This window comes from Lipotes vexillifer, unplaced genomic scaffold (genome assembly GCF_000442215.2).
Source record: "Lipotes vexillifer unplaced genomic scaffold, Lipotes_vexillifer_v1.1 scaffold626, whole genome shotgun sequence".
NCBI lineage: Eukaryota > Metazoa > Chordata > Mammalia > Artiodactyla > Lipotidae > Lipotes > Lipotes vexillifer.
The window spans coordinates 219,071-232,327 of record NW_006786303.1 but is presented as its reverse complement, the minus strand read 5'-3'; the positions used below and the strand labels follow the sequence as shown (position 1 = coordinate 232,327).

The 13,257-nt window shown below is 38.3% G+C and overlaps 1 protein-coding gene across 1 annotated transcript in view; it reads right to left on the bottom strand.

Moving 5' to 3' along the window:
- Window positions 1-716: 716 nt before the first annotated feature.
- CERS3 (ceramide synthase 3) overlaps window positions 717-13,257 on the bottom strand; it is a 95,805-nt gene continuing 83,264 nt past the window's right edge. Inside the window, exon 10 of the mRNA XM_007458460.1 lies at window positions 717-884. Coding sequence (XP_007458522.1) covers window positions 717-884 — 168 coding nt within the window. The remainder of the gene's footprint in view (window positions 885-13,257) is intronic.

The window sequence follows — 13,257 nt, the reverse complement described above, 5'->3', positions numbered from 1 at the left end:
TTCACCAGGCTTCTCTCCCAAATGGGACTGTGATCACAGTGAAAAGAGGGTCAGGTAACAGCAACACCATAGCCTACAGTACGCACTCTCACTTCCATTATTATCTCATTTGATCTTTATTCCAACCCTGTGAGGGGGCAGGGCAGGTCTTGTTATTCCCATCGGAGAGACGAAGCACACGGCATGGAAGGTTTAAACACTGCCCATGGCAGAAAGGGATCCGTGAGCCCTGGAAGTTTGGCCCCCTGGTTTGGTCCTGCCACCACCATTCCATTGCCACCTCTAGCTCATTTTTGGGAAATGAGCTGCTCTCTGTGGCCAAACGCACCTGGAAAAAGTGGGTTGACTTAGCACTTCCAAAAGTATCCTGAGGAAAGGCAAGGTGGGAAGGGGAAGGCCTACAACAAAGTGGGCTCCAAACGTCTAAATTCATGAATGGAACAATTAGAAGTGGAAGGGTTCTCAGGAGAAATCTTTGAAATCTGAGTCCTAACTCCAGTAAAATCCATGGGGATGCTTATATTTAACATTTTAACACAAATTAACATTTTGTTAAATACATCTTGGTGGAGGGGGAAGGTGTTGGTTAGAAAGAGGGAAGGGCAAAATCTGTGGTCCCTGTGGGTCCTGAGGCCACAGCAATGGAGGAGGGAGCACCTACAGCTCCCAGAAGCCCTTGCAGCGCACTGTGAGCCAGGAGCTATGTGGGCTTCAAGCTAACAGCCATGCTGACCATTGGGAATAAGGTGCCTGTTGGCCCCAAGGCCATTCTTCAAACCGTCTGTCTCTTTGCCTTTGGTGGCCTCTTCCTTCTCCTCCTCCTCTTCCTCAACCTCTTCCTCTTCATACTCATCCTCATCATCACTTCTCACGTCCTGGATATTCTAGACAAAAGAAACAATGGGCTGTGAGTGACAACCTTCCAGAAAGACTCTTGAGTGAATAAGCAAACAAATGGGCTCAGTTTAGAGATATGGCTCCCTTCAGAGAAAACACAATATTCAAACAACCAAACATTCACCAACATAGAACATATCATGGATCATAAAATAAACCTTAACAAACTTAAAGAATCAAAATTATGCAAAATATGCTTCAGGTCCTAATGGAATTAAGCTAGAAATCAATATAAAAAAATAATGGGAAAATTTCAGAACACTTGGAAGTTAATTAACACCCTTATAAATAATCAGTGGATCAAAAGAGTAAGTCTCAAGGGATACTAGAAAACATTTTGAATTAAGATTAAAACACATCACATTTTCTTCAGTGTAGTTAAAACAGTGTTTAAAAGGAAGTGTATACCATTAAATGTTTATATTAGAAAAGAAGAAAAGTCTGTAATAATATGAGCTTCCAACTTATGAAACTAGGGAATAAAAAAAAAGAAAGAAAAGCAAAATAAGCCCAAAATGAGCAAAAGGAAGGAAATAACAGAGATGAGAAATCAATGAAATTGAAAACAGAGGTAACCTGAGTAGTCTTAAAACTATGAAAAAAATTAAATATGTAGTTTAAAATCTTCTGAAAAAGAATATCAGGCACAAATGGTTTCACTGGCAAATTCCATGAAATGTATAAAGAAGAAATAACACCAAATCACCACAATCTCGTCCAGAAAAAAGAGGAGGGATCACATCCCAATTTATTTTATGAGGCCAGAATTACCCTGATACCAAAACCAGACAGACAGGATAAGAAAATACAGCTACAGAGCAATATCTTTAATGAACATAGACATTAAAATCCTTAGTAAGATATTCCAAATCAAAACAAGGAATGTATAAAAATATACTATGATAAAGTGGGGTTTGTCCCAGTAATGCAAAGCTGGTTCAATATCTGGAAATCAATTAATGTAATCCATCATATTAATAATCTAAAGAAGGGAAAAAATGATTATATCAATTGATGCAGAATAATCATATGACAAAATTCAACATCCATTCATGATAAAAAAATTGTAAAACTTCTCTACAAAGAAGGAATAGAAGCTAACATCATACTTAATGGTGAATAACTGAATACTTTCCCCCTAAGATTAGGAATAAGGCAAGGATGTCCACTTTCACCATTCCTATTCACATTGTACTGGAAATCCTAGTCAAGGAAATAAGGCAAGAAAAAGAAATAAAATTCATACAAATTGGGAAGAAAGAAATAAAAGTGTCTCTATTATTTATGTACAAAATACCAAAGAATCAACCAAAAACTCCTAGAATTAATATGTGAGTTTAGTACTAAGGCTGCAGGATAAAAGGTCAACACATAAAATCTTTCTCTCTCTCTTTGTCTCTGTCTCTCTGTCTTTTTCTTTCTCTGTCTCTCTGTCTGTCTGTCTGTCTGTCTGTCTCTCTCTCTCTCTCTCTCTCTCTCTCACACACACACACACACACACACACACAGAGTCTTGATTTCTAGACACTAATGTAGTAGGCTAAAAAATGTCCTCAAAAATATTAGGTCCTAATTCCTGGAATCTGTGAATGTTACCTTACATGGTAAAGTTTTTTGCAGGTATGATTAATTAAATTAAGGATTTTGAGATGAGAGATTATCATGGACTATCCAGGTGGCCACTAAATGCCATCACACGTGTCTTTATAAGAGAGGCAGAGGGGATTCAACACAGAGTAAAGGCAATATGAAGACAGAGGTAGAGATTGAAGTGATGTAGCTACAAGCCAAGGAATGCTGGCAGCCACCAGAAGTTGGAAGAGGCAAAGAACAGATTCCCTGCTGTGTGTGAAGGGAACACAGGTCTGCCACACTTTGATTTCTGCTCAAAACTGATTGTAGACTTCTGACCTCCAGAACTGTAAGAGAGTAAATTTCTGTTTTTTTAAGCCACCAAGTTTGTAGTAATTTGTTATGGCAGCCATAGTAAACTAACATGACTAGCAATGTCCAACTAAAACAGAAATTTAAAAGTCAGTAACATTTACAATAGCTTCAAAAAATAAAACACTTAGGTACAAATGTAACAAAGCATGTATAGTATCTGCATTAAAACCTACAAAACTCTGAAGAAAGAAATCAAAGATCTAAATAACTAAAGAGACATACTATGTTCATGGCTTGGAAGTTTCAATACAGTAAAAATGTTAATTATCCCCATATTGATCTACAGATTCCACATAATACCATTAAAATCTTAGCAAGGTTTCTTATAGATATAGACAAGCTGATTCTAAAATCTATATGGAGAGGCAAAGGAACTAGAATAGCTAAAGCAATTATGCAAAAGAAGAATAAAATTGGAAAACTCGAACTACCCAATTTTAAGACTTTACTACAAAGTTATAGTAATCAAGACTGGATGGTATTAGCAAAGGGTTAAACAAATAGATCAATGGAACAGAATAGAGAATATAGAAATACACGCACACAAATACTGCCAACTGAGTTTTGACAAAGGTGCAAAAGCAATTTAATGGAAAAAGGATAGTCTTTTCAACAAATGGTGCTGGAGCAAGGAGAAATCCATAGGCAAAAAAGTAAATTTTAACCTTACACATATGTTAACACAAAATGAATTGTAGATCTAAATGCAAAATATAAAACTATAAAACTTTTAGAAGAAAACCTACAACCTTGGGTTGCATAACAAGTTCTTAGACAAGACACAAAAAGCATACTCCATAAAAAAATGATAAACTGTACTGCATCAAAATTAAAAACATTTGCTCTATGAAAGGTACTATATAAAAAAAAATAAAGAAAGATACTATTTAGAGAATACAAAGACAGGTTACAAACTGGGAGACAGTAATTACAAATCCCATATCCAACTTGTATGGATAATATAGAATTCTCAAAACTCAACAATAATAAAAAAACATTTAAAAAATGGGAAAATATTTAAAAATACACACTTCTAGGAGGATATAGGATGTCAAATAACATATGAAGATATTCAACATCGTTAGCTATTAGGAAAATGCAAATTAAAATCATGATTAGATAAAACTATCATAAGAATAGCTAAAATTAAAAATCCTAGGGCTTCCCTGGTGGTGCAGTGGTTGAGAGTCCGCCTGCTGATGCAGGGGACACGGGTTCGCGCCCCAGTCCGGGAAGATCCCACATGCCACGGAGCGGCTGGGCCCGTGAGCCATGGCTGCTGAGCCTGCACATCTGGAGCCTGTGCTCCACAATGGGAGAGGCCACAACAGTGAGAGGCCCACGTACCGCAAAAAAAAAAAAAAAAAAAAAAAAATCCTGAGGATACCAAGGATGAAGAGTAACTGGAAGGAATTCTTATACACTGCTGATGGAAATGCAAAATGGTATAGACACTTCGGAAGCAGTTTTTACTTATAAAGGCAAACATACATATACTCTATGTCTCAGCATTCCTACCCCTGAGTATCTAGACTAGAGAAATGAAAATTTATATTCACACAAAAACAAATGTTTATAAAAGCTCTATTCATAATTGCCCAAAATTGTAAGCAACCCAAATGTTCTTCAACAAGTAAATGAATGGTACATCCATACAATGGAATACTACTTACCAATAAATAGGTACAAACTACTGACATTTATAAGAAGTTGGATGAATCTCAAAAGCATTATGTTAAGTGAAAAAAGTCTGTTTCAAAAGGTTACCTACCCTTCCAACAAACAAAAGTCCAAGACCAGATGGCTTCACAGGTGAATTCTATCAAACATTTAGAGAAGAGCTAACACTATCCTTCTCAATCTATTCCAAAAATTTGCAGAGGAAGGAACACTCCCAGACTCATACTATGAGGCCACCATCACCCGGATACGAAAACCAGACAAAGATATCACAAAAAAAGAAAATTACAGGCCAATATCACTGATGAATATATATGCAAAAATCCTCAACAAAATACTAGCAAATAGAATCCAACAACATATTAAAAGGATCATACACCATGATCAAGTGGGATTTACCCCAGGGATGCAAGGAATCTTCAATATACACAGATCAATCAATGTGATACACCATATTAACAAACTGAAGAATAAAAACCGTACGATTGTCTCAATAGATGCAGAAAAAGCTTTTGACAAAATTCAACACCCATTTATAATAAAAACTCTCCAGAAAGTGGGCATAGAGGGAACCTACCTCAACATAATTAAGGCCATATATGACAAACCCACAGCAAACATCATTCTCAATGGTGAAAAACTGAAAGCATTTCCTCTAAGATCAGGAACAAGACAAGGATGTCCGCTCTCACCACTATTATTCAACATAGTATTGGAAGTCCTAGCCATGGCAATCAGAGAAGAAAAAGAAATAAAAGGAATACAAATTGGAAAAGAAGTAAAACTGTCACGTTTACAGATGACATGATACTCTACATAGAAAATCCTAAAGATGCCACCAGAAAACTACTAGAGCTAATCAATGAATTTGGTAAAGTTGTAGGATACAAAATTAATGCACAGAAATCTCTTGCATTACTATACAATAACAACAAAAGGTAAGAAAGAGAAATTAAGGCAACAATCCCATTCACCATTGCAACAAAAAGAATAAAATAACTAGGAATAAACCTCCTTAAGGAGGTAAAAGACCTGTACTCAGAAAACTATAAGAAACTGATGAAATAAATCAAAGATGACAAAAACAGATGGAGAGATATACCATGTTCTTGGGTTGGAAGAATCAATATTGTGAAAATGACTATACGACCCAAAGCAATCGACAGATTCAGTGCAATCCCTATCAAATTACCAATGACATTTTTCACAGAACTAGAACAAAAAAATCTTAAAATCTGTATGAAGACAAAAGAGACCCTGAATAGCCTAAGCAATCTTGAGAAAAAAAAAAATGGGGCTGGAGGAATCAGGTTCCCTGACTTCCGACTGTACTACAGGGCCACAGTAATCAAGACAGTATGATACTGGCACAGAAACAGAAATATAGATCAATGGAACAGGATAGACAGCCCAGAGATAAACCCATGTACCTATGGTCAACTAATCTATGACAAAGGAGGCAAGGATATACAATGGAGAAAAGATAGTCTCTTCAATAAGTGGTGCTGGGCAAACTGGACAGCTACATGTAAAAGACTTAAATTAGAACAGTCCCTAACACCATACACAAAACTAAACTCCAGATGGATTAAAGACCTCAATGTAAGACCAGACACTATAAAACTCTTAGAGGAAAACATAGGCAGAACACTGTATGACATAAATCACAGCAAGATCTTTTTTGACCCATCTTGTAGAGTAATAGAAATAAAAACAAAAATAAACAAATGGGACCTAAGGAAACTTAAAAGCTTTTGCATAGCAAAGGAAACCATAAACAAGATGAAGACAACCCTCAAAATGGGAGAAAATATTTGCAAATGAATCAATGGACAAAGGATTAATCTCCAAAATATACAAACAGCTCATGCAGCTCAATATCAAAAATAAAACCAAAACCCAAAAACCAACCCAATCAAAAAATGGGTGGAAGACCTAAATAGACATTTCTCCAGAGAAGACATACAGATGGCCAAGAGGCACATGAAAAGATTCTCAACATCACTAATTATTAGAGAAATGCAAATCAAACCTGCAATGAGGTTCACCTCACACCGATCAGAAAGCGGGGTGGGATGAATTGGGAGATTGAGACTGACATATATACACTAATATGTATAAAATAGATAACTAAAGAGAACCTGTTGTATAACACGGGGAACTCTGCATCACTTCACTGTACAGTAGAAACTAACACAACACTGTAAAACAACTATTACCCCCCCAAGTAAAACAACTATTACCCCCCCACAAAAAAAAACTAACACAACACTGTAAAACAATTATACCTACCAAAAGACATACTGATGTAGTTTTCATGACATTCTTAAAAAGACTAAACTGTAGGGATGGTGAACAGATAAGTGGCTACCAAGAGCTGGGGTGGAGGGAGGAGTTATTGGGGTGACAGAATTATTCTGTATCCAGATTATAGTGTTGGCGGCACAAATCTACACTTGTGTTAAAATTCACAGAACTGTACACCAACAGGAAAAAGTAAATTTCACTGATGATAAGTTTAAAAATAAAACTTAAATGTATTTCTTTTTAGAATGCAAACACTATAGTTCTCCCAATAAACATCTGCTAAGTAAAGTATTGCTCATGTGAACATTTTGGTTGTCAGGATATTTTTATTGTTGCGAATAGGATGTTTCCTATTTTCTTTATGCAGGAATTCCTTCAAGGACAGTTCTTAATTAAGAGTAATATGTTTCTCCTCTTCTTTACAGTGTTCTGAAAGGAATTTTGTGAGGAAAACTCCTAGAAGAATAACACTGTCCCAATGAATGCAGATGGAATTGCTGCAGATGAGACTTCATTGCAAAAGATAATGATGGTGTGAACTATTAAAACAATACCAAGAACTCAAGCTCTCTGCAAGGCCAGTGTTGGACCTGACCCCTGACCCTCTAAGCCAGTTCAGAAACATCTCTATTAAACCCAGCCTAGAAAAGAAAAAAACTATGGAAGGTGGAGGCTGTTTCCTCACACATCATTTTTCAAGATGACATCCATAACCATAAGAGTTTTCCCTTTTTGTGACCTGAAGACTAAAACTGACCACCTCTGGAGATTCTTGGGGTATATGTAACCGAACACTTCCTTGCATACAAGCTTCATGCAAACACGGCTTCAATAACAACAACATCAACAATGTACACACATTCTGCTGTCTTAATCACAGAAATATAACTTCATAGGCTCTTTTCTGTATGTTCTGCTCTTTTCACAACAACACAGAAAGGGTCCCAAAATAAACAAGGCTCACTGTAAACACTGAGGAATAAACTTGGCATCTCATCAGTTAAGATGCAACAGAGAAACGCAGCCTCTCCATGATTTGCTGGGAGCCAGGATCAGAGTGCTCCCCCTGCAGACGGAGTCTTTCAGAGAAGGGCCATGCTTGGCTGACGTTTGCTTTCATGGATGGTGCCTCTTGGCTTTCCTTTTCTTTCCTCAAAAGATTTTTGTAGGGAACAAGGGGAAATCTGAATCAAAACAAAGAAACTAATTTCTCCCCAGAAAGGCATACCACCTTCAGTCTTCCCACCCCTTTCTCCAGGACTTGAATAGCTGCTTTAGCTGAGAAATAAATTCATCCTGGAGGATGCTCCCCATAGCTTGAAGCCACATCCTCCAGCACCCTCACCTCTGAGAAGAGGGCCTGGACCATATTCAGGCTTTTAGAAATGTATGACATCCTCACAGTCACAAAGGTTGGGGAGCACTACTGACTTTTAATGAGCATTGGCTAGGGATGCCACATACCTTACAATGTGCATGACACCCTAATGTCCTGCCAGACCTGCATTTGTAATTATCCAAGCCTAGAATCTAATTCCATTGTACATTCAAGCACAGGAATTCTTGCATGGTTTTAATATATTCTCAACTTTTCAGGACTGCAACTATGTACATAAATCCAAGGAAGACTATACTTCATTTTGTTCAGAACTTCACAATTTCAGAAAGCCATGTCACTGATGGCAACCCTACCAGTGGCATTTGAGGCTGTGTCAGTCTGCACTTGCAGCTGCCCCACTCATGCTGAGTCTCCATATAGGCAAGCACAGCATCTGCCAACTTCATTACATTCTCTAGGGCAGTCATGTACACGTTTACACACGAAATGCATATTTTATCAGAAATGTCTTTCATCTTATTTCTTTTTTATTACGTTGTGGCATTATATTGCTTTTTGAAATTATGCTTTTTGGTGAGTGATATTACCTAGGAATTTAATTTCAGGCTAGTGAAGAGGGTGTGGGTCCAACAGGATGGAGAACCACTGCCCTTGATGATGAATCAAGCTCAGAAAGGATTTCCTGGTAGCAAGAGCTTGTTAGATAGATGTATAGGTGGTTGTACACTATAAAAACTTGAATAATGCAAATTGGAAATTGAATGGTATTCAAAAATATTAATAAAACCTCATATTATATTCAATTTCATCTTATATATGCTATCTGTAATATAACAATAACAGCAATGACACCCTTAAAGGGCTTTTTTTCCATTGTCCTAAAAATCCTCTGTGCTCTTCCTGTTCATCCCTCCCTCCCTCCCAAGCCCTGGCATTCACTGACCTTTTTATTGTCACCATAGTTTTGTCTTTTCCAGAATGTCTTTTAGTTGGAATCATATAGTATTTAACTTTGAAGATTAGCTTCTTTCACTTAGTAATAAGCATGTAGGGCTCCTCCATGGTTTTTCATGGCTTAATAGCTCATTTCTATTTTTTTTTTTTTTTTTGCGGTACGCGGGCCTCTCACTGTTGTGGCCTCTCCCGTTGTGGAGCACAGGCTCCGGATGCGCGGGCTCAGCGGCCATGGCTCATGGGCCCAGCCATTCTGCGGCATGTGGGATCTTCCCAGACCGGGGCATGAACCCGTGTCCCCTGCATCGGCAGGCGGACTCTCAACCACTGTGCCACCAGGGAAGCCCCTCATTTCTTTTTATTGCTGAAGAATATTCCATTGTTCGGATGCACAGGTATGCATCTACTGACCTATTGGAGGACACCTTGGTTGCTTCCAAGATTTGGCAATTATAAATGAAGGCACTATCCATGCTATAAATGTCCATGTGCCAGGCACTGAACTAAGCAGTTAGTATGAATAATACTGTTTCCTCCTCACAGCAACCCTAGGACATAGGACCTATTCTATTTACTTTAAAGGAGAGGAAAATTAGGCTTAGAGGGGTTAAGTAACTTTTTCAAGGCCACACAGCTAAGAGAGGCAGACAGGGTGAAAGCCCTGATCAAAACTTAGACACCTCAAAACACAGTGCTCTACAAACCCCTGCTGGAATACTTGGAGAGACAGGGAACCCAGGGGTTGAGACAAACAATGGCATGCTTTATTCTATTCTATTCCATTTAAAAAATGATGTACAAAACTGATTTGGCAACCTATTAATGATCTGCAACCTACAGTTTGAAAAACACTGGCTAAGGTGTGCTAGAAAAAATGAGGCTTTGCTAATCAGCTGAAATCAGAAAAGTTTAAGATATAAACCACAATCTGTATTCTGCAAAGTACCTTTTCACAATGGTAAATCTTTTCCAGTAATTACAATACTTAATAGAAATCAAAAACAAGTCAACCTTGCTCTAGGGGAACAAAATCTAAACACCTACTAAAGGTCAAGCCACAGTGTTTTCTAGAACTCTACCTGTCTGCTTTGATTGGATGCCAAGACTCTGCTTGCACCAGCAGCAGTGAGTCTCTCTCTTGGAATCAGCCAGCTTCTTTTCTTGTATTGCCCTTCCCTTTGCTTTTTCTCTGCACACCAGCGCCCCTTACTTTCCTATTTCTTAGTTGTCCCTGGGCTTGTAGAACTGGTCTCATGCAACTTGTTGGCCCTGAACCCTCCCACAAATCATTAAGGGCCCAAGAAAATCCATGCAAAAAAGAAGGATCTAAACCCTTCTTTGAAGAGTGAAGGGAGCCAAGGGCTGCAGCCACCAGATGCACAGTTCTCACACATGCCAAGCATATCGCAGCACACATGCTTCCTGTTACCTGCCCACCAGCTGCCCTTGGTGAAGGGTTAGCAGTGCCATTACAGACAGCATATTACTATTCTGATAACTTTAGATAACTTTCTTTATGGAATTAGAAAAGATATCTAATATTCAACTGGACATTTTCCAGAAATGACATGGGTCCTCTAGAATACATTATTGTCAATATTATTCATTCCACAAATGGAAATGCATGAATATAATTTCTGCAATGTCTTTTAAAAGTACCTCCTTCCTCTCCCCAGCAACTCCCTTCAGTTACACAAAATGATGGTGAAGGGAATGAAGAACAAGTTACTTATGGAAGAGAGACCTTGTAACTGGTCTTAACAAGGGCTTTGGAACCCCCACATCACTAATGGCACCAGTATTGGCAAATGTCATCAGCCTGGCACTCCAGGAGGGCAGAGAAGACATGCATTCAGAGGATGGGGTTGAAGTCACAGTCACTAGGAAGGAAGGCGAGCAATCAGTCTGAAAGCATCCCATATGCTAGGAGAAACAGAAACCCTGAAACTGGGACCAAAATGATCTTCCCCAGATTAAAGTCGGTTGAAGACAACATTCCCCTTTGAAGGGCATGTTCCAGGAGCAGGGGCACAGAGCTTAATTGAACCACATTCAAAGACTCATTCACCCAAGCACGGGAGTATCTTAAAGCAATGGACACACTTCCAACTTCTCCTATTGACCCTTTTTTTTTTGGTGGGGGGCTTGTGAAAAAATGCTTGAACCTGTAATATCACACGGTAATTCGCTTTGGCTGGTGTCAAATCTCTCAGACACAGAGTACAGGACCAAGGCCACTGTCCCGGCTCCCTGCAGTCATGAGTGCAAGTCATGACAGTATCGAAAACATGCCCTAAAACCGGCTTACGCATGGTTCCCAATTTTTGTGACTGGTCTGTATACATAGAATGCCTCCTCTCTTGAATTTCAGAACCAGACTCAAAGGTTGCTAAACTGTCCCAACTCACCGGTATAAAATATATTGTACTTTCCACTGATGGTTTTAATTTTCATTACACTTGCTGCTATCAATGTACCTAATTTCCTTAAGAAATTATTTCATTTTGCAAAGGCTTACAGGCTTTAAAAAATGAGCTTCTAGGAGAAAAAGTAAGTTTTAGGGATAGATGGACTCTGGAGAGTATCTGGTCGGGCAGATTCATTTTCCAGAAGAGATAAAAACTACAGGACTTGAACCCACTCAGCTCACTGACTCAGCTTGGTGGAGAAGAGCTCAGATTACACTATGTGGCTCTTGATAAAAATGCATGGATTTCTTTCATATTCTCTATATTACCTAAAAGTAAATGTAAAATAAATGTAAAAGGCTCTGTGGTAATCACCAACTTGTGATGTAGAAAATGATTTGATTTCATGAATGTACTTTGCTTTGGGGATTAAAACCATTAAAATTAGTGTATTTTCTATACATTTTGCATCCTTTAGACGCAGCTTTAGATTCAACAGCCTGCAAATTCCACAACTTTAACTGGGCAAAGATATACAAAACCATTTTGAAAAAAAATCATTAGGATTTATGTAAGCAACACTTAGGAGATAACCATGGAAAGACAGAAGATTAAGTATTGAATATATAGCCCAGAAAAATGTGTATTAACAACAAAATGTTAAAGTTTGTTTCAAATATTAGCATCCAACAAAGAATTCATATGCACCATTAAGAAGGAAAAAAATCCAGTGTGACAGAAAAGCAGACAAAGGATATAAACAGATGATTCACAGAAGAGACAACTATTGACTAATCAACTATACAAAATGCTCAAGCTTAGTAATACAAATTAAAATGAGATAAAATCTCTTATTCATCAAACTGGTAAATATTAAAATATCTGATGGTACCGAAAATTGGTGAGGATGTGGGGCAAGAGAGACTCCCATATACTTTGACAAATCGTTTGGCAGCATCTGGTAAACTTGACTCAGGAATTCTACTTATAGAGAAACCCCCATATGTGCCACCAGGAGACATATATAAAGATGTAAACAGGAGGATATGTAGACTGTGGATTATTCTGTGATGGATACTATACAGGAGGTAAGTACACTGGTCCACAGTAATATTTGTCAATATGAATAATGTCATAATCAGTGAAGAAAACAAGTTGTACAATTATATAAACTAAATCATACCATTTATGTAAAGTTTAAAAACAAAAAAGCAATGCTTTAATTGTGGCTATATCCAAACATAATAAGCATATAAAAGCATGGGTGGAAGGACATCAGCTTCCCTTCTGCAGAGGGAAGGAGAAAGGATGGGGTGGAATATACCAGAATGTGCCATCTTCCTCCTCTAGTTTCTCTTAGGTGATGTCACCAGCACTCAGCAAGCACTCAGTGTATATTTGATGAGCAAGTGAATGAATGAATCTAATACCACAAGACGGGAATCTTAACACCCATCTGAATGCAGGTGATCCCAAATTTGTATCCCAGCGTGGACCTTTCTTCCAGGCTTCAGACCATCTCCTCTCAGCTGCCTAAGGCCTTGTCAGACTCGAGGCTCCATTTACACAACCTTCTCTAGCCTTCGTATTTCAGCACATGGCACTACCATCCACACAGCTGCTCCAGGCAAAACTGCCAGGTCATCTTCAGTCCTGCCCTTTATGGGAGATCTTGTTTCCCAGCTTATCGCATTCAGAGGGACTCTTTGACACAGATCCCTGAGC